Source organism: Podarcis erhardii (genome assembly GCF_964252035.2).
Source record: "Podarcis erhardii genome assembly, chromosome: 10".
In the NCBI taxonomy this organism is placed as follows: Eukaryota; Metazoa; Chordata; class Lepidosauria; order Squamata; family Lacertidae; genus Podarcis; species Podarcis erhardii.
Window position 1 is genome coordinate 35,088,911 of NC_138500.1, and position 20,823 is coordinate 35,109,733.

The 20,823-nt window shown below is 42.2% G+C and overlaps 1 protein-coding gene across 2 annotated transcripts; it reads right to left on the minus strand.

The window, feature by feature from the left end:
- Window positions 1-3,588: 3,588 nt before the first annotated feature.
- Window positions 3,589-20,582, minus strand: GAS2L3 (growth arrest specific 2 like 3; the record flags this gene model as incomplete). Of its 2 annotated transcripts, none has more annotated exons than XM_081879391.1 (9): window positions 3,589-6,902; window positions 7,977-8,084; window positions 8,683-8,821; window positions 9,761-9,824; window positions 14,421-14,562; window positions 16,469-16,587; window positions 18,513-18,681; window positions 19,221-19,253; window positions 20,382-20,582. In XM_081879391.1, 8 exons carry the CDS (start codon window positions 19,236-19,238, stop codon window positions 5,499-5,501), a joined length of 2,163 nt encoding a protein of 720 aa, XP_081735517.1. In that variant the 3' UTR covers window positions 3,589-5,498. The 2 variants fall into 2 exon arrangements, with proteins under 2 accessions (XP_081735517.1, XP_081735516.1); XM_081879390.1 differs by lacking the exon at window positions 20,382-20,582 and adding an exon at window positions 19,411-19,425.
- Between the last annotated feature and the right edge of the window lie 241 nt (window positions 20,583-20,823).

Here is a 20,823-nt window from a genome sequence, read left to right on the forward strand (position 1 = left end):
GGCCTTATAAAGACTTTTGAAATTGCCACCCTGTAGCTCAAGACCACCCCCAGAAACATCATACATACATCACAGAAGGGGTGTAACCTAAGACCACCCCTCAGATACATCATACCTACATCACAGAAAAGGCGGTCTAAAACATAAATTTGAATCTTGTTTTTCTCCTGTCGTTGTTTATCTCCTGTCTGGCAGGTTACTTGATTGGATTGCCTGGGGAGCCTGGCCAGTCTTTTGTAATGATAAATACTTAGTTCCTGGGCCAGGTCACAGGCTCACACCCTATTCATATCTTAAATGTGCCCTTAAGACAGGATTTGTGAGGAAAGAGACAATGGGGAGATTTCCCACTTTGACCTTGCAGAGAAAACATTTGCTCAGTTTAGGAATCAAAATGGTTCCAGGTTGGTCTTCCTGTGATCTATGTACGTGCTATGTTAGTAACTTATGAACATTACCATATATCTAAGACCTCAAAATTCCTATCACAATTTAAGGTGGGAATACAAGGCTACTTCCAGATCAACTGTCTTGTATATTTCAGAATCTCTTGACAGATTGTGATCTAATTCTGAAGGGCTTGGGTGGGTCTGGGGGGAAAATCAGGAGAAAAACTTCTGTTTTTTGGGGGGTCAAGTGACATGGTATACATGTTTAGCCCATTTCAGTGGCTGGCATGGCTAAATATTCCATTCTAAAGTACTGGGGTTATTGGCATCCATTCTCTCCCCACCCCCCATGGCCTTTCTTTTTCACCATGAAAAACATGATTTATTTCATTGTTTCTTACATACTTTAATCATATTATACAAGTACGGTGGTACCTCGCAAGACGAATGCCTTGTAAGACGAAAAACTCGCAAGACGAAAGAGTATTTCGTTTTTTGAGTTGCTTCGCAAGACGGATTTCCCTATGGGCTTGCTTCGCAAGACGAAAACGTCTTGCAAGTTTGTTTCCTTTGTTTTGCAAGTTTGTTTCCTTTTTCTTGAAACCGTGCATTCAGGGGGTGCAGTTGCGACTTGACTTCGAGGAGCAACTCATAGCACACGGTGTGGTAGCCTTTTTTGAGGTTTTTGAAGACTTTGGTGATTTTTGAAGCTTTTCCAAAATCCGTGCTTCGCAAGACGAAAAAAAATCGCAAGACGAAAAAAACTCGCAGAACAAATTAATTTCGTCTTGCGAGGTACCACTGTATACTGTAAAATTCAGCAGTTCCTTGAGTACAGCAAAACATAGGAAGCTTTTTAGTGTGTCCATGACCATATAATGAATTATTTGATTGGAAGCTGCCTTATATGTAGTCAGACCATCAGTTTCACCTAGTTTGGTGACTGAATGGCAGACTCATCAGGATTTCGAACAGTGCTCTTTCCCAGCCTTACCTGGAGATGTCAGGATTTGAATCAGGGACCTTCTTCAAAGAAAGCAGATGCTCTGCTGAGCTAAAACCCTTCCCCTTAGCTATACAAGGGGATGTTCCCATTGTCTTTGGTAGTGGCAAAGCGTGTTCTCCTTCATGGAGAGCACGTGTTGCGGTGGGGTCCGCCAGGACACTCCAAAGTTGGGGGCGGGCTAATTGTTCATTGGCCACTGATGTAATTGGGGCTTCCCTTGTTGTTGGGAAGAAGTTAATGTTGCCATTTGTTGATTGACAGCCAGAAATGCTAAAACTTATTGCACGAGGCTAGGGCTTCCTCTTTTCGCCCATGCATCGGATTTCCCGTCCCCCCCTCCCTAGAATTAGGGTTGTTCGCTTTGACCTTGCTGTGCCTGTCATGGGGTCATCTGCTCTTGGGGCAGGGGCCTGGTAGGAATTTTGTCCATCTGGCTGATTGGCTGGGGCCATTTGGTTTTTGCCTACTGCGTAGCAAATTGTCACAACTTGTAAGGTTGCGGTTAGGCATTGGTTTATGGTTTGGTTGGTTGAGCGGCATGGATTGGCTGTGCCTGCCCCTCTAATGCTGCTGCTGCAAGGGATTCCGTTAAAGGAACCAGGGGCTAACTATTGCTTGTCCACTCTGTCAAGGGGGCTCGGGCCATAGCAATGAACTCCTGGTTGCATTTGGGGAGGGCTGAGGGCAGCTTCCCTGCTCCGTCACTACCCCCAAGTGTATTCCCCTTTTCTGACTTTCGCATCCAATGCCTAAGCAACCACTCACATTTTTGTATTTTAATAAAGTTGTGGCCAAAATTATGCCAAAAACCTTAAACAAAAATTCTGTGTGATATGTGAGTTATTGGGGTGGCCCTGGGGACCTCGACACGCAAATATATCTACATACACAAAGGGATGAAGGTGACCCAACCAAACTGTACTAGGCAGCCAGTATGACATAGTGGCAAGTGTTAAACAGGTTCAAATCCCCACTCAGCCATGACAGTCACCACATGATGATGGAAGAGTCACCTCCTTTCAGCTTTATCTATCTTACGGGGCTGCGGTGAAGATAAAATGGGGTAGGCGACTTTGTAGCCAATGCGAATTCCTCAGGAGAAGGGAAAAATAAAAATGTAGAAAGACATTTGTTAAAGGCCATTTCTGGACGAGCCCCCCCCCCACACACACACACATTAGAACTCGCATGGATCGTGGAATTGTAGAGTTGGAAGGGACCACGAGGGTCATCTAAGGTCAACCTCCCTTGAAATGCAGGAATCTTTCTGCCCAATGTGGGGCTCGAACCCATGACTGAGATTAAGAGTCTCGTGTTCTGCCAGCTGAGCTGTCACATGAGCTTTCCATCTTTCCCAGACTTTCAGAGGCAGCTCCATAGAGCATACACAAGCCTCAAACACCGTTGCTCAGACTTAGTAGCCCCCAGTTGCCTATAGAGAGATGTTTCATGGACATAGCATTTAAATACTAGTTGGGTAACTACAACACTCTTCAAGTTACATATAATCCCATTCCATGCTACTTAGCACATGCGCATCATTATAGCATTGAACCGGGGAGGGTTCACTTTATTATTATTTTTTAAAATCAGGCTATCAGGCTGATGTGCATACTATTCAGTAACAGAGACTTTTTTCTCTTTTTTAGCGACTAAATAGCTGTAAAGACTTCCATACTTGAGCCTTAACTAAGCACCCAAAAGCAAAAAAAAACTTGACAACATTGCCACATTTCTCATAGATTGCAGCAGTTTATTGACTTACAAAAATCCATAAATAATAGAAACTGATAGTGCAGAAATGAATATTCATGTTATGGCCAGTAAAGATCGGACACTGACTTGTGTGAATACCTCTTCACTGCTGTTTTCCAATAAATAAAAAGTAGTTTTCAGGCACAACAGTTACTTTGTCTCCCAACCACTGCCGTATATGTAAGAGCTATATAGGTGCCATATATAACTAGTCACTCCAAAGCAGCTAAGGGGAAGGGTGCGTATAGACACGTTCCTGTGGAATTATCATGTACAGAATCAAGGAGAAGTGTAAACTGGCAGTGCACTGTTAGAATGTAAAACTAACTGTGGATATATTTTGTCTACACAGCATTGTTTTCAATGGGACATGCATTCTGCCTCATCTAGTCTGGCGTTTCTTTTTTAAGTGCAGCTACAGCAGATGTGAAGAGTCAATAATGGTTTACTAATTTGTGATTTTGGGCAGAATCCATTATCTCAAGATCAATTTCACCTGGGTTCGCAATGTACGTTGCAATTAAAGACATGATTTGATATTCAGTAGTGCAACATGCAGATAGTTTTGTGAGAAAGTGCTTTTCCTGACTTCTACATTTGAAGAAAAAAAAAGTCTACGGAGAAGGAACTGCGAAGTTTTTTTTTTTGAAAAATGGTAAATTTCTTAAAAATACTGTTTTAGGAAGTAGAGGTGTATACAAGCTGGTATACACATGCAGTTAATACTATCTTGCTTGAGAATGTACAGCTAAGACACTTAGATTGAGCTACTTCCGCTCCAAAGTTTGCTGCATATGGCAGGTTATGCTGTATTAAATGCAACAAGGAATGAATTATGTAGCTAGCATGAAGTAATGTGCAATATAAATATTAAAAAACGACGTAGGCAGCTTATTTGAAAGGCATTTGAATTGTGCTTACAAATGTAAATCATATTATCTGAAGGTTGCTCGCCCACTTCTGCAGACACAAGCATATTTCCTAGAATTCTACGGGGTGTTCTCCCTCCCATAGGGAGGTTTGGATAATGCATTTTAAGCATGCAATCCATTAAGCACTGTGGCTGCACAAGCTCCACTCGCCTCAGAAAGACTGACACACAGAAGAGTTACAAAGCACCAGCGTTCATTAAATTGTTCCTGTGCAATCAGACCCAGAATTTCATTTGCTTAAGCCCTGCTGAGATCAGCACAGGCTTGAACTCAGCCCACATGAATAAACTAGGGCACACGTCTGAACCCAGATATTTAAAATATCTTGTGATACAACTGAGCGCATCATGTGCTAAGGCACTGAAGTTATGTTTTAAGGCAGAAATTTTTAGTGTTCTTAGGGATCTGTATTGAACGCTTAAATGGGACTTACATAAGAGCTTTTAAATTAGAATAAATACCCCTTAAAAATGAAGGGTTGTATCCAGTGCTTCACACGTGTAGTTCCACTGCCCCAGCAGAACTTCTGTTTCTTCTGTTCCTGCCATCCCCGCCCCCAGAAAAATACCCCGCTGCTCTGGACACTCTCCCAACCCACCAGAGTAGATTTTGAGAGGGGAGCTGGAGGGGACAGGAGAGGAGGGGGGAAGTCTGTTGTGTGTATGGAAGTCCATCGCAGAACAGAGCTGTAGCACGGGATATGCCCTAAAGCTAACTAACCATTTCTGTTCAGCATTCAAGATCAGCCAAACTACTACTAATAATAACTCTGATCTGTCCCCAATATAAAGCTACTCACACGTTGACTACTTCTACCTTGTTTGTTTGGTTTTTTTTAAAAAAAACTTACTCACATCTTATTCTTACTGAAATTAGTGTTTAGATACAAGGCTCAATTTCCCAATTCCACTTTTGACAAACAGCATCTTCAGACAAAGTTCTGAATCAATGCACAAGAGCATCTCCTAAAAGGGCTAATGTCATCAGGAGATTGTACACATTCCTGATAAATGTACCTTCCGGTGCCCACTAATACAGGCTCCTATAAAGAATCCTGCTCCTTATTGTTTTTCCCTGGTAAGAAAAATACTAGTTGGCACATGGGATCCATTCAGAAATATCTGTCATGAGAAACGAACACTTTGTCACATCAAACATGAATGCCAGAATTGTACCAAAGATGCATAGAGTACAGACTAAAGTAAGATGCCCTATAGAGATCAATGTACTACTGTATTAGATAAGACTGGTATAAGTTCTGGTGAACACTCTTAGCTGATTAGCAGAGCTTATCAAACAACATCATTTATAGACAAGGGAGTTATATCTTGATTACCATATTGTTATTTAAACATTTTACACTTGAATGAAGTAGCTACCGGAAAAGCAGGCAACATCAATAGTTAATATCCTTAGTTATTTTAACTTTTTGAGTTTCTTATTTCCACTCATAACAAAATAATTATCATCTTGCTTAGTCTTCAGTGTTGGGTCCTTTAAGCTTCCAGGTGTCCCCTTAGTAGTTACAGCAGTAGTCTTAACTTTTGAAAGAGGATTCTTAGTGGATGGATGAAGATTTTTCTCATTCTGAGAAGATTTAACTGCTGATTGACCTCTGTTAGCACTTTGCATAGCCTTTTTCCTGGTTTCGACTTTGGTTGATTTTTGGGGAAGGCGCACCACGGACAGTGGGGTACGCTCTGGATGTTTTGACACACTGGATCCTACCAGAGTTCTCGCCGTGCTATTTTGGACCTGAACATTTTTGACAGATGTCTGGTTGTTAACAGATGAGGCTGCATTTTTACCCCTCGGTCCCAATGAAGACATCAGCTGTGTTGATTTACCATCTGTAACCAAAGCAGGGCTAACAGAAGGTTTGATGTTTTTGGCCTGGCTAATTTCTGGCATGCCTCTGGGTGACTGGGATTGTGCGGGTAATGTTTCGGTGGTGACTTTGGGAACTGGTTTTGCAGAAGGCTGTTGAGACAATGTTGGCTTCGGGACACGCGGATTTCTGTCAGCTGGCCTTGCAGGTCTTGCAGAGGTTTTTGAAAGAGGCTTAGCTTTGGCTGCAGCATCAAGTCGAGCTCTGCTGTTAGGAGAATCAAAATCTTGTTCTACAGCCACTCTTTTAGCTTTTGTTCCAGGTAGCTCAGAAAGCTTACTCGCTGAACAAAAAAGGGCAGGATCCGAAACAGCTGGAGAATTCTGGGAATGTGCAAGTTTGGCTGGCGACAAGACACGCTTCTGAAGCAAATTTGAAGTTACAGCAGTTCTCAACAAGGAAGAGGAGGAAGAACCTTTATTTACAGGTTGCCGAACTTTTGAAACCAAAGTTGATTTATGAGAAGGAGGTGCTGATTTTTTTGATACAGCTGCTGAAGATTTGGAAGATGGCATATTGTTATTCACTACTAAGCCTTTTGACTTGGTGTGCCCCGGTCCAAGTTGGCTTGTAGGAGACGTACACGTTGTTACTTTGGGGGACGAAAGACCACCTGATTGTGGAAACTTGGCTACTGCCTGTTTTCTGTTAGTTACATGTAGAGTTTTTGGATCTGAAACAGGAGTACAGGGCTTTGAATTCTGTTTCTGATACGTATCCACTGCAGATATGGGATTCATGAGTGGAGGCTGTGGCGCTCTAGCACATGAATCGGGAACAGTCTCATTGGAAGCACCTTTTTGAAACGCCAAGATTTTCTGTTCTAACGTTGCAAACTGCAGCACCCGGCAAGGGTCGTACTTGAGTAGAAAACCTTGAAGAGTATCCCAACCTCCACCAACACGTACCATCACATGCTTGCCGTGTAACATCTAGCAGAAGAAGGGAGAAAGAGTAGAGAATAGGATATCTGCCCCTTTGTACTGCAGTATATTAGGCTTAGAAGGATCTCTGAGGGGCCTTAATCTACCCTCTGGGACTCTATCATAGTTTCCCATTTACCAGCTTTCCTCATATATTACAGAATGATCTCCAGCTGTCCCTGAAGACCACTCCACAAATCCTAAAAACATTAAACAAGTGCAGACCAAGAGGACAGAGGAATGCAGGCTGCCAACAACCACAGCAGAGAGCAGAGGGACTTACTGATCAAGCATTCCCTAGCCTCACTCAGCCAGGCATTCAGGCTGAATATGAAAAATACTGCATGGAAGATGGAGCAAGCTTGTTTTCTGCTGCTCCAGAGTGTAGAACCCAAACCAATGGATTCAATTTACTAGAAGAGAGATTCCAACAAAGTCTGTGGAATAACTTTTTGATGGCAAAAGATGCTTGGCGGTGAAATGGACTACACCTTGGAAGGTGGTAGACTCTGCTTCATTAGAAGTTTTTAAACTGAGATTGAATGGCCATCTCCCAGAGATTATTTAGCTATGGTTCCTGCATTGCAGGGGGTTAGACTAGATGACCCTTGGAGTGCCAAGTTTATGATTCTAGGAAAGGTGCTAAGGGGGCCAGGAGTGCATGCACCAGCCTCTGCCCCCAAGATCCTTGAGCATGCTAGACCTTTCCCCTCTGCTACCAACCTTCATATGCTTGGTGTGAATGTCTGAAGGGCACTGAAGATTCCTCACGATCAGGAGCCCTGCATTACCAGTCAAATACACTTAGACCTTCCTCACTGGGCACTGGGGGGAGGGCTGGTGCATGAGTCTCTGGGTCCTACAAAATAATTCTGCTCTTGTATGTTGAGGCTGAATGCTTGCAGAGTGCTAGGGACAGTCTTCCAAACCGGCAAGGAAATTGTGAAAGTAACTTCACCAGCATGATGTCTCCATTCATGAGACTGAATTACTATCTGTGGGGATGTGGGCTATGCCTGGCCCAGATGAGACAGCCTATTCCAAAGCAAGAGATCGGAAACCATTTTGAGAAATTGAACTTACACGTATGAAGAGTATTTTGTCTCCCAACCTGTAGCGTCCTTCAGACAGGTACTCAATTGAAAACCTGTGGGAGCAGCTGCAAGGAGGATCTTCAGCAATGTGCTTAACCTATTTTGTACAAATATTTCTTGTTAATCTCTCCCTGTTATCTTTAAAAAATAATAATGTATGTGAACTTCCTGTTTTGCTACAAGAATGACATCACTGAAAGCCAATGTGAAGATCTCACCCTTCTTCCTCAAAACTGCCAAGCTGATAATAAGCTCACAAAATTTCAGAGGAAATAAAGAGCACTTTTAGTTGTTGCAACAGATGCATTTTCTTCTTCCTGCATTGTGATCAAATTTCCTTTCCTACTTTGCTGGATGTTTATTATGAAGATTGCGGCTAGTCTTACCTGGAAAAGAGCTCCACTGAAGCTATGTGGGACTTACTTCTCAGCAAAGAATCAGAGGATTGCACTTATCAGATGGCAATCCTGTGCAGAGTTAGGCTGCTTAAATCCTACTAGGTGGGGGACATCAAGTAAATTTTTATGACTCTACTGTGTACGACTTAAATTGGATACAACTTGGGGAGATTACACAGATGAAGCTCATTTTCAAATGGAGCTCCTTTTAAATGCTCATTCAGAGGAGCACACAATACAAGGTAATTCACCGAAGCAAGCTAAAACTTCATTGGACAAAATGCATGCGATACTTACTGCTTCGTGTAGTTCTCCATGTTGACAACACAACTTGGGAGTGACAGCAGGAGCAACAGGATCAGAGGACATTAATAAGGTCTCTTCCAATTCAATTTCCTTCTCCAGTTTTACTAATACAGGCGGTTCAACTCCATATCTAGAAAAAGGAAAGGAGGGGTGGGAGGAAAAGGTACTGCATTTAGGTTAAATAAAATTCTGAAACAAGGAAATGAAAAACAGTGTATAGCTATTACATGTCTCTAGCATGTCTAAGTGCATATACAGCAGGCTGTGAAGTATCTAAAATATAGGTTTGACTTCCTGAGAAGTGTAGAAAGTGCTCTCCAATGGTTCAATCATATAAGCTGCAGAGCCAGACTCTCAGAACATGTATTTGCCTGGAAACAATTTTCTACATCAGGCATAGGCAAACTCGAGCCTCCAGATGTTTTGGGACTACAACTCCCATTATCCCTAGCTAACAGGACCAGTGGTCAGGGATGATAGGAACTGTAGTCTCAAAACATCTGGAGGGCCAAGTTTGCCTATACCTGTTCCACATGAACACATCAGAGCTTGAAAGCAGGAGAACTGGAAGCTGGGAGAGTGGGACTGAAGAATCAAACTGGGATGTCAGTGTTATCCCTGATGGTGTGCCCCCTTTGCTGGGACTTGACAACAATGCCATCTTTGATTTCAAAACCAAATAACCTTCTACTGCCTACAGTATCTAATTCTGCCATTTTGATTTATGCTGCCCAATCCAATGAGAGAACACTGCCCCTTCTAGCCATGACTTGCTGAACTACTCATACTGAATTAAAATTTGGTAGGCTTTCTTTCCCTGAGTGTCAAGGAGGCATAAAGAGGCTGTATCTCTGAAGAAAACCTTGAGAAACCATTTAAATGAAGGGTAAACAACATAGTTGTAGCTGGCCTACAATTCCTATCATCCATCAAGTGGCCACACTGGATGGGGCTTATGGGAGTTGTAGTTCAACAACATCTGGAAAGCACCACATTGGCTACCCTTAAGGTTTCTCAAGGTTTGCTCTACGTTACATACTCTATCTAGAAAACTCCAATGAATACACACCTTGATACGATGCGTCCAATTTCCAGTAGACAAAGGTACACTTGTCTGGGATCCTTATGAAGAACTGTGAAGAGAATTTTGAAAACTTAATGTTTTGCCTTATTTCATAGTAAGTTAATTTTTATTTAAGGGTAAAAAATCAACTGCAGACTAGAAATAACTTGCATGCAAGACAAGAGAAGAATAAGTAACTCAGAGCACGACTTCTGTTTCGTGCAACGGAAGACAAGTTATAATATGAAAGGCACCCACCATTTGCACTTTCCAGAAACAATTGAATATATTTTACTTTCAATAGGCTTTCTCAGCTGGATGAATAGGGCTCTGCCGTGGGCATCTATTTGGTATTGTTTTAAAACTAACTTGCTGTTAACTTCTGTGTTTTTAGCTGTTTCTATTGTATTTTGTAGGACGCGGGTGGCACTATGGTCTAATCCACAGAGCCTAGGGCTTGCCGATCAGAAGATCGGCAGTTCAAATCCCCGTGATGGGGTGAGCTCCCGTTGCTCGGTCCCTGCTCCTGCCAACCTAGCAGTTCGAAAGCACATCAAAAGTGCAAGTAGATAAATAGGTACTGCTCTGGCAGGAAGGTAAACGGCGTTTCCGTGCACTGCTCCGGTTCGCCAGAAGCACCTTAGTCATGCTGCCCACATAACCCAGAAGCTGTACGCTGGCTCCCTCGACCAATAAAGCGAAATGAGCGCCGCAACCCCAGAGTCGTCCACGACTGGGCCTAATGGTCAGGGGTCCCTTTACCCTTATTGTATTTTGTACATCACCTTGAGACATGGATGTGGAAAGAGATGATGCTGATGATTAATCTAATATCCAAATTCTGAATTATTACTCCTATAAGCTTTGTTCTCCACGGCATCAACAAGAGCTGTGCCAATATAACACTTTGCTTAGCAATTACATTTCTGGACTTACTTTTCAATGAAAACCCTCCTCCCCAAAAATAAATTCGAACTGTAAGAACTTGTCAGGAGATCTGGAAAGATGCCAGATACAGATGTTACAGATAGGTAGCCGTGTTGGTCTGCCATGGTCAAAACAAAATAAAAAAATTCCTTCCAGTAGCACCTTAAAGACCAACTGAGTTAGTTCTAGGTATGAGCTTTCGTGTGCATGCACACTTCTTCAGATACCTTCTTGGTATCTGAAGAAGTGTGCATGCACACGAAAGCTCATACCTAGAACTAACTCAGTTGGTCTTTAAGGTGCTACGGGAGAGATACAGATGTGTGAAGAAAAAACCAGACATCAACAAAAATCACACACCACAATTCAAGTTTCCTAGGGTTCTATATCAGATACAGACTCTCTTCTCATTTTGTATTTTCCTGTTGTGAACCGTCCTGGGATCTTCAGATGAAGGGCAGTATACAAATTTAATATCATTATCATCATGTTGTGATCCTTGGATGGAGTGGCAGTATAAAAATTATTAAGGTTCCTGCATTGTTCAAATGCAAAGGAAATTGGGTGGCAAGCCAGAGCTGTATGCTTGCGCAAGGGAATCCAGTGTCCAAACAAAACAGCCACTCCTTATTTCCAAATATGCTTGAATGTAAAAGGGCACAGCAAGCTAAGAGGAATTTCGCCCCTCCAAGGAGGCTCTTTGCCAAGAGCATACAAAGCATGCATTTATGCTGCAAAGCCAGCTACTGTGTTAACTAGTCAGCAGCTTCCCAAATACTCTGAGCTACATACACGATGCAATATGGTGTGACTGATTCCAATTATAAATGTTGCCAACTCCATTCTACCTAGATGAAAATGAAATTATTCTTTATTAGACATATTCTTTCATTATTTATGAAGTCATGTTACCCAATATGATCTCTGATTTTGCTACTGAGAGATGCTTGATGGAAGAAGGGGGGATTAAATGGTGACTCTGAAAGTAGGGGTAATCACTGTGGTGCCCCCAAACTTCCATCAGGCCCAGACCAATGGTCAGGGATGATAGGCACTTAGTCTAACTGTATCTGGAGGGCTCCGCTTTGGCCACACCTGGAACAAAGATATACAGTTTCCTAGAAGTATGCTTCATCTAAAGTTGGTGGGATTCAAAAAACAGAACACTTGCCATTGTCAATTAAGTTGCCCGAAATGCAAAATCAGCATTTATAAACTAAAATTACTAAGCATATAGCAACCAGTCGGTCCTAGGTGGTGCTGATGTTTGGTTTCTAAATGTATGCAGCAAACATATTTAAAGGTTGTGTTTCAACAAGCACAAGCAATTTCACAACAACTTAAGTAGCACTTCTTCTGCAGGGCTGGGACTCAGGCGGGTGTGCATCTATTTTAAAAGAACAATACCAAAACCTTAATTAACCAATTCTGTTTTGAGCTACTCTTCTTTATGAGCAGTCAGAGATTTTGCTCCATCAGGTAAAACCTGGTCTGGCAGCTGCTGGTTACAAAGTCCGGTCTGAAACTAGAGGCAGATAGTGTCATCCTCCAGGTACAAAACCAGCACAAGATCTGATTTTAAGCTGGAAGTGTTTTGAAGGTGGCAATCCTCAACTTGCCTGAAAGTTTACATTTTCATATCCATCTAGTTAGAATGAGGAGTGTAGGGCAGTAAAATCCAAAGCTATTGCTTCTGATGCAAAATGTCAATTACTCACAAATTGTTGACACTGCAGAGTCCTTAAACTGGCTGACTAATTTTAGCAGTCATGTACTTGAAGCACTTTATAAAGAAAATTGAAACAGAGACCGGCTCCTAGCTGGCATTTAGGGCATATCTGCCTTTGAGAGAGGAACTTAACTGCATCCAGTTATTTGCATCCAATTCCTGAAAAATCACATCTGCACTAATCACAGATCCATCAGTAAAATAGGTATAGTATGCATGGAAAGAGAACAAGTAAAAAATCCTGCCATGGCAACATGCTACCTTCTTTTTTCCCAGATGTTAGAATCAGGAACATAGAAAGCTCCTAAACATGAAATTATATCACCCTGTACTACCTGCAGCATCCCCCTTAACTACCAATCTCTATTACTAAGAATAAAATTTGTTACCAGGAGGGAAAGCATAGATTCTTGAACTACAACTCACTAGCCATGCTAGCTTGGGCTAATGGGCGTTGAAGTCCAACAACAGCAGTATGACCACAGGTTCCTAAATCCTGGGTGAAGATCACTCATATTTATGATCATACTTACTTATGCACACTCAGAGAGCTGATGCATGTGACCCAGGCGCCAGAGTGCCTATGGGAAGCTATGGGAAAGTGTGACCTGGATCAAGAGGAAGATTTTCCTTGGACAAACAGGTACTGTTAACTCCTGTTACAGCTGCCCCTTTCTCTGCAAGTCTCTTCGCATCAAAGGCCTGGGTCTGCATTCTGCAACACTTCCCAAGACATTAAGAAATACTGGAGTTTGACAGTGGGAATCCCTGTCTTTTCAGAGAAGGTCTTTGCTCAGCACTAATAGGTGGCGGCAGGGGGGGGGGGAGTTATGGAAGCCTTGGACATCTTGACCAGTTGTGTCCATTCTTACTACCTCATGTCCCTGTCACTTTGTAACACCTTCTATAGCCATTCTGTGGAGTTTTTATAGTGCAATGCCAGCCCCTCTGGGGCCCTCTCCTACCACTGTTGTTAGAACATTAGCCTTCTATATCACCTTTTCTCTTTCTAAATGGGACTGGAGTCCAACAGAGCCCCGAAATCTCATGCATGCTCTGCTGGTACTTTGCATGTTGATGTTGATGTGGGGTGGGTAGGTTTGAGTGGTCAAGCCCCAGTGCAGGATTCCAAGGTAAAAAAAAAAGCAAGCTGAAAGAGAAAACCAACCAACCAACCAACCATTGAGCTTTATTGACTTAGAAAAAGCTTACTTCCCATTTCCAAGTATAGTTATCTTTAAAAACACCCCAAAATGCAAACAAAGCACACCCAAATTTCCACACACACCCAAAAATTGTTTCTTAGCACCATCCAATGTCACCAGTGATAGCAGAGTCACATGTAGTAGTTTATAAGAAGAGCTGCCACAGTTGCTGGCATGGTGAATGTGGCAAAAGACCTCAGCATCACAACTCACTGCTTGCTGACTCCACCCAGAATGTGAAAGTGTTCCAGGATATGGTGAACCACAATCAATGCATATCAGAGCATTAACAAGGCAAAGAACCATACTGAAGTCCCCCGAATAAGTCAGAATATGGAGCAAAGGGGGAAGAAAATCCCAGCATCTTGAGCAAATGAGTCCTGATTCCATTGAAGAGCATGATGCAACACCCTCAGTAAATCTGTACAGCTTAGTTTTAAAACAATTAATAGATTTTTGTTCTGCAGCTGGCTTGAAAGCTATTCTAGGATCCCCTGTTATCCCCAAAAGCAACAATCAATAAAGTCCTCCTCTTTCTCTCCATGATATACTTGGTACCCTGGCTCTCTTTCCTTCAGGTTATTTTGCTCTGTATTCAAGCCTGCATTGGTTACACCTTAACTCTGTCTTTTATAGAGGAATATGCACCACCTGTTTCATAATCAAGGAACTCTGGAACACACTCATAGGAACCAGTTCTTATGAACAGTTCTACCCCTTTTAACTAGAAACCACAGCAACAACCTGCCTGAGAAATTAATGGCCATGTCATTTCATGGGACTGACCTCATTAGGCAATATTTACCTAAGCCTTCAGATTCAAAGAGGTAAGTCTCATCCACGCCAATGCAGCGACACCATTTGAGAAAGTTGGCAGTGTTATCTCTAGCAAAAAAGGATCCTGAAGGCGCATCTTTCTTACAGGGCACTTTTCTCAAAGGGAAATCCTGGAAAGAGGAAAACGGTTGTGTAAATCAGTTGTACACATCTTTATCTGTAACCATCAGAAGGCTTGGGGGGGGATCTTTTTTATACTATCGCAAAGTCCTTACATCTACATACACAGCAGGTTAGATCCAGATTAATTTTGGCAGCAAGGCTACAGGAAGATTCACAGAGATGAGCAGGGTTAGGATCCAGCAGATCTCTGGCTTTGCTGACACAGCCAGCTAAACCAGCTTAACCCCCTCATCCTCAGTTCAGCTGCAGATACACCAGCTTATCCCTCAGCTGGCTGAACCAAGTCTGGTGGTTCTTAAGCTGCTGTAAACCCAAAAAAGTGGATATTCTGGGAGGAAGGACAAAATCTTGCACTACACCAGCTTCTGGTGTATAGGATTGCTCTCTTAGTCGCTCCTTTAGTCTAACTGAAATCAGTGCTACTGGATAGAAGCCCTGTCGATTTCAGTGAAATGAAAGCACAACTAAAGTAACCTGGATCCAACACAATGTATTACATCGGCGTGGTGGTCACAGGAAGAGAGGTTTTGTGAGAACATGGAAAGCACTTTTAGATTGCTTTCCAAGGAAGAGAACTGCAATGGAAAAGAATCTTGTTGGGTACGTATTACCAGTGATGGAAATGGTTTTGACTGGCACTGTTGAGGACTTGGCTGAAACAGGATTAAATAGACCATGTATCAAGGTTTGTGGAGGTTAGCCTTTAGTTGTCAGAAACACTTTCCTCACAAAAGGGGAGCCCACCCATACCTAACTGACTTGCTACTTGCTATGCTGAAAATAGGATTTGAAAGATGGTTTAAAAATATCTTATCAGCAAAATACAGAAGAATGGAGTATCACATGAAAAGAAATCAGGACAAAGCCCCAAGGGTATACAAAATAATGCTCCAGTAATCTAAATGTAGAAGAAGGTTGTCAGACGACTTAACATATGATTCACTAATATTTCTAATGAATTCCAATGAATAAACTAATTCAGAGCACTAAGGTTGTGCTTTTTTTTAAATATTCCAGATTACCTTTTCCCTTTCACAGCGGCATAAAAATCAAATGAAGTCTCACCCTTTATCTGTTCCAAAGCATCATAAATAATCAAACCTATAACCAAATTGGGGGCTTTTATGCCACACATCCCATAACTAAACCACCACCTGTCTTCCTACACTCCTGCATCTGCGCCTTTCAACAGCCCATTGCACCTGTACTGCTCCAGAGGAAAGGAGGTGCACTTGAAATGTGTCAATATTTGTTTACTTATTTCTTAAATTTATATACCACCCTCCCCGCTGAAAGGAGCCCAAGGTGGAAGTGATTCAAACTGTCTCTGTGTATCCTTTGCTTCATAAACAACCCCCCTACCCCCCACTCCGCAGTGGACAAGGGTTCCTGCAATACCCTTGTCTTGTCTCCAGTGTCATTTTCTGTAAGGAGCTATGACATACATGCTTGCCATGACAACAACATGATGCTGATTCTCCTGGGCGGAGCATAAAAGACCAACTCCAGGGGCCCATGTCCCAAATGCATTCATTACCTGAAAATGAGATCTCATCAGAAATATAATAGCCTTAAGCTTTGGGTCTGAAGATGCAACAATGTTACCAAAGTTCTATACATGAGGACACTCTTGGGCTTGCACTTGCCTGCATTAATATGGAAAAAGCAACATCTGAACCAGGAGCACAAGCACATCTGGCTACATGCTATCATTGCTGATGCAAAAGCACCTTCTGGTGCTACCACAGCTGCATCTTAACAAGGTAAATGTATACTTTCAGTTTGCATGCTACATCCTTCATGTGAACCTGAGCAGAAATAATCCCAGTGAAATTAGTTTGTAGAAAATCTCACTTCCATGTTTTTATAAGCTGCGATGAATGCTGTACTTACCCTTAAACTCTTTGGGTCACAAATTTCTTTTACTGTGCTTTGAATGACTCCAACCAACAAGCACAGCAACACACCGTTATCAAGATCTTCCAACAATTGGTCGGCTGTAAGTTCTACCCCTGTAAAAGAGACACTTTTTCATTAAAGTAGTGAATAATAAACTTGAACGGACAACTCAGACATGCATAGACATAAACGCAGCCCATTTTCACAGGGGGAAGAACCTCCAAATGCTCCTTTTTGTGTACGTATTTCATCAGCTTTTGACCAATTCCAGCTGAACCTTCAAACCCACTTCAAACATTTCATGCTGGCCTTGCCCAGCAGCTGGGGATGATGGGAGCTGTAGTCCAAAACATATGGAAGACACCAAGTTGACGAAGTCGGATGCACACAGCTAGCCAGGAAGATGTTATATGTGGCAGAGCCAACACAGCAACAGAAGGAGCTGTGGAAGGTTGTTGAAGAACCATGTGGCATCCTAAACCGAGAGATACTCAACACATTAGAAATCATAGACTTCATTCATATTCTTTATTTTATTGCATATGATTGTGTTCCTGCATTTTAAAGCAACCATTTGAATTGCAGCCTATATTATGGGCTACAGGGTTGCATAATGGTAATTCACCAACTGGTTCAACTAGTCCGTGCTTTTTGAAACATGCAAACATTTAAAAAGATTGTGGCAAGGCATTATTATATGCTCTTAGCAAATGAAAGAGAGAAAGAGACCCGGGGGGGGGGGAGGACCTCGAACAGGAAGAGGTGCCTGCAATTCCTTGGGTACGGTAATGGTTCTGACTTTTTTTGTGCCAAACTTTAGCCCAAAGCAGACATTCTTCTTCTCACACAATTCAAATCACATGAGAAGAGAGTAGGAATGTGCTTACTAAGATTGCTGTCTTCATTGCGTCCCCACTGCCTGCCAGGCATTGGAAGGCAATCATGTGCAGCAGGCGTTTTGCAGAGGCGCTCCAAGCATGCAGCAGGATCTGCACTTCAGATGCTTGCCTTCCAGCTTGTGGAAAGTGGGATGGGACTCAGGAGAGGGGGCTAGCACATCCGCACTCTCTTCTTCAACCCTCATTTACTCAGAGTCCATCTTTCACTGTGGCAGCGGCTGTGCTCTGAAACTCCTGCCTATTTACATTAGGATGGCACCCTCAATATACAGTGGTACTTCAGAAGTCAAAAGGAATCCGTTCTGGAAGTCCATTTGACTTCCAAAATGTTCGTAAACCAAGGCGTGGCTGCCAATTGGATGCAGGAAGCTCCTGCAGCCGATCGGAAGCCACGTCAGACGTTCAGGTCCCAAAGAACATTCGCAAACCGGAACACTCACTTTGGCATTCAGAAGCCAAAACGTTTGACTTGCAAGGCGTTTGGGCTCCAAGGTACGGCTGTATTTAGTTTTAGACTTTTGTTAAAAACGTATTTCGTTTCAGCAAGCCAACCCAGGCATTTAGTTACCTCTATTAGTTTTAAAATTTAGTTACTTTATTAGTTTTATTTTAACAGTGTTTTAATGCTGATTATTTTACATATCTTTATACACACAGAGAGAGAGAGTTTTGACCATTTTAGCTGTGTTTTTATCTGCAATTTTATTAAATACAGCTCTTATAGTTCTTAGCCAGAATAGGGAGCACTTTGATTAAGCAGTTTACAGTCATACCTCGGGTTACAGACGCTTCAGGTTCCATTTTTTCAGGTTAGGGGTGCACCAAAACCAGGAAGTACCAGAACGGGTAACTTCCGGGTTTCGGCAGTCACGGATGCGCAGAAGTGTTAAATTGCGCTTTGCGCATAAGCGCCGAATCGCAACCGTGCATGAACAGACGCAGCGCTGTGGGTTGCAAACGCCGTAGGTTGCAAACATGCCTCCCGCATGGATCACATTCCCAACCCACGTGTCCACTGTATACATATTCCTGAATGAATAAATAAATAAATGTAGGAGACAGATCCCTGAATGGGGCTCAAGGACAACAATAATTAGGGCAATGCTCTTCCAAACAGACAAATATTCCCAGTACTTTACCCAACAAGCCAGAGAGCCAGATGGACAGGTCCTCCTGCATAGGAACCAGCGTTGCCTCATGTCGGACAGATATCCACTGGTCGTAGAGCAAAACATCTGCCAAGCCTGGGCCATGCCTTGGAGTCAGCGGACTTCGTGGACTTAGAGGGGGATCCTCTCCAAACCACACCTAAGGGGAGACATCAACAGCTAAACAAGACAACTTGGACACACTTTGAAATATACGGTAGGCTGCAACCTGCAATACAGGTTGTGAGTTGTAACGGTTGAACATTATTGCTAAACATTAGGAAGCCCTTTCCAAAAAAAAGGTACAAAAGTAGTATTAAGTCACTAATGACATTATCTAATCTATTACCCAAACGCTTCACGTTTGTTTTAGAACAGCCTTACTGAACATCAGATATGCTGGTTTTATGTATGGTCCACAACAGGCATGCAGCCTGGATTCCAAACTTTGAATTTTCATTTTAAAAGAACAGCGAGTAAAATAAACAGTGAGTTATTACAACACATAAATTTGGCACATTTGGGTGGCAATTCTATTCCCAGTTTCCAGGAGCACTGAGCTCAGTAGGACCTACTCCTGAGTAGGCATGCACAGGATTCTGCTGTAAATCGTCACAGGTCTTTCTTCAGAAGCCTATTTTTTTACTTGGTTAAGGTAGGAAAATGATAATAAAGACGTCAGTAATTCACTGTGCCTACCTGAACTGCATGCTGCATGACGACTGTACTTTCCTAGGAATGGAAAAAGGAGACACATTAAATTAAAACTCAGGGGCTATTTTATATTGGAGTCACACCTAGCACCTACAAATGTAGTGTTATGAACTGCTATGAGCAAAGATATTATGAGTCTCATATGATACATAAATAGATCCTAAGATAAGTTAACCTGAAAATCCTTCATGGACAGCCAATTGCAATCCCTCACAGCCTCTCTAGGAGGTCAGGGATCCTCCAAGACATCGTCAGACAAAGTGCAAAAGAGGTGATAGGCAACTGATTTGGAGCAATTCTCTCCTCCTACATGACTGCAAAAGTTTCAAAAGCCGATTACAAAAATGGCAATAGCTACAAACAAGGAAAACTAATAAAAAGACTCAGAAACATTAATTATATTTATATGAGCCATCCAATTACATGCAATCGCTAAGCAGAAATAAATGAAAAAGAAATGATATTAAAGTACACAGTCATAAAAAACAAATTACAGTAACAGAAAATTGCAACAGAGGAAAAAATAAAATCAGTTTAGCAGCAAGAGTGCACATCAGCTTTGCTGAACCTGGCACTCTCCAGGTATTTTGGATTCAAACTCCCAGCAGCCCCAGCAAGCCTTGCTAATGGTCAGAGATGAGGGGAATTATAACCCAAGAACATCTGAAGGCTACCAGACTGGGGAACTTTCTAAATCATGGCTCAGGAACCCAGGAAAGATTGTCCAAACCAGGCCAGTAAGTCTCTTACAGGAAGTTGACAAAACTTTGATCTTGAAACAGAGTTTAAGGCAACACAATTGAAATAACATTATTCAGCTTGCATAAAACTCTAGCACTGGGGGGGGGGGGAGAAACCATAGTTCTTAGGATTGCCAATTGGATTATAATGTTTAGAACACAAACATGTTTCTATTCTAAATTTTCCTTCACCTCAAGCTGCAGAATCATCATGTCATTTTATTTATTTCTCCTTCCTCAGAAGAGCCCAGGGGGATGTACATTAAGAATAAGAAAAGAAAAAGATAAAATAGTGCTAAGAACACAAATACACTAAAAACCCTTGCTAGCAAATTAATTAAAACAAAAATCCATATACTATTGATGAGGAGTATCACCTCTTATCTTAATGCTTTGCAATACCAACCTTGCTTATACTTCAGATTTAGAACTAGGTCAGAGGTTGATTTGGGTTTCGAGCCATAGTCAGTTTGAGAGCACAGCTATATCCTGAACTAATCATATCTGTCAGTGCAGAAGTTCCACTACTTCTCTCTTGGATGTTAATAGTACATGCCCCTTTCCTGTTGATATTTCTCTTCTCTGCACCATACGAAAGAGGGCAGAATATAAAAAGCAGAACATTACTAATGAATGTATTATGCTTCCCACAAGCTGGTCACAGGGAATAAATTTCATTCAGCATAAAAAGCCCTTTGTCCTAACTACAAGCCTGAGAGAGTTCATTGACTTTTTAGAAAGGGGAAAATATGGCAGGAGCAGCAAGCAAAGAGGCTTGCCCTCATTAAAATAAGGAGCCCCATACAATCAGACAAGGGCCTTAACATGCCAATCGCCAGAGTAAGAAC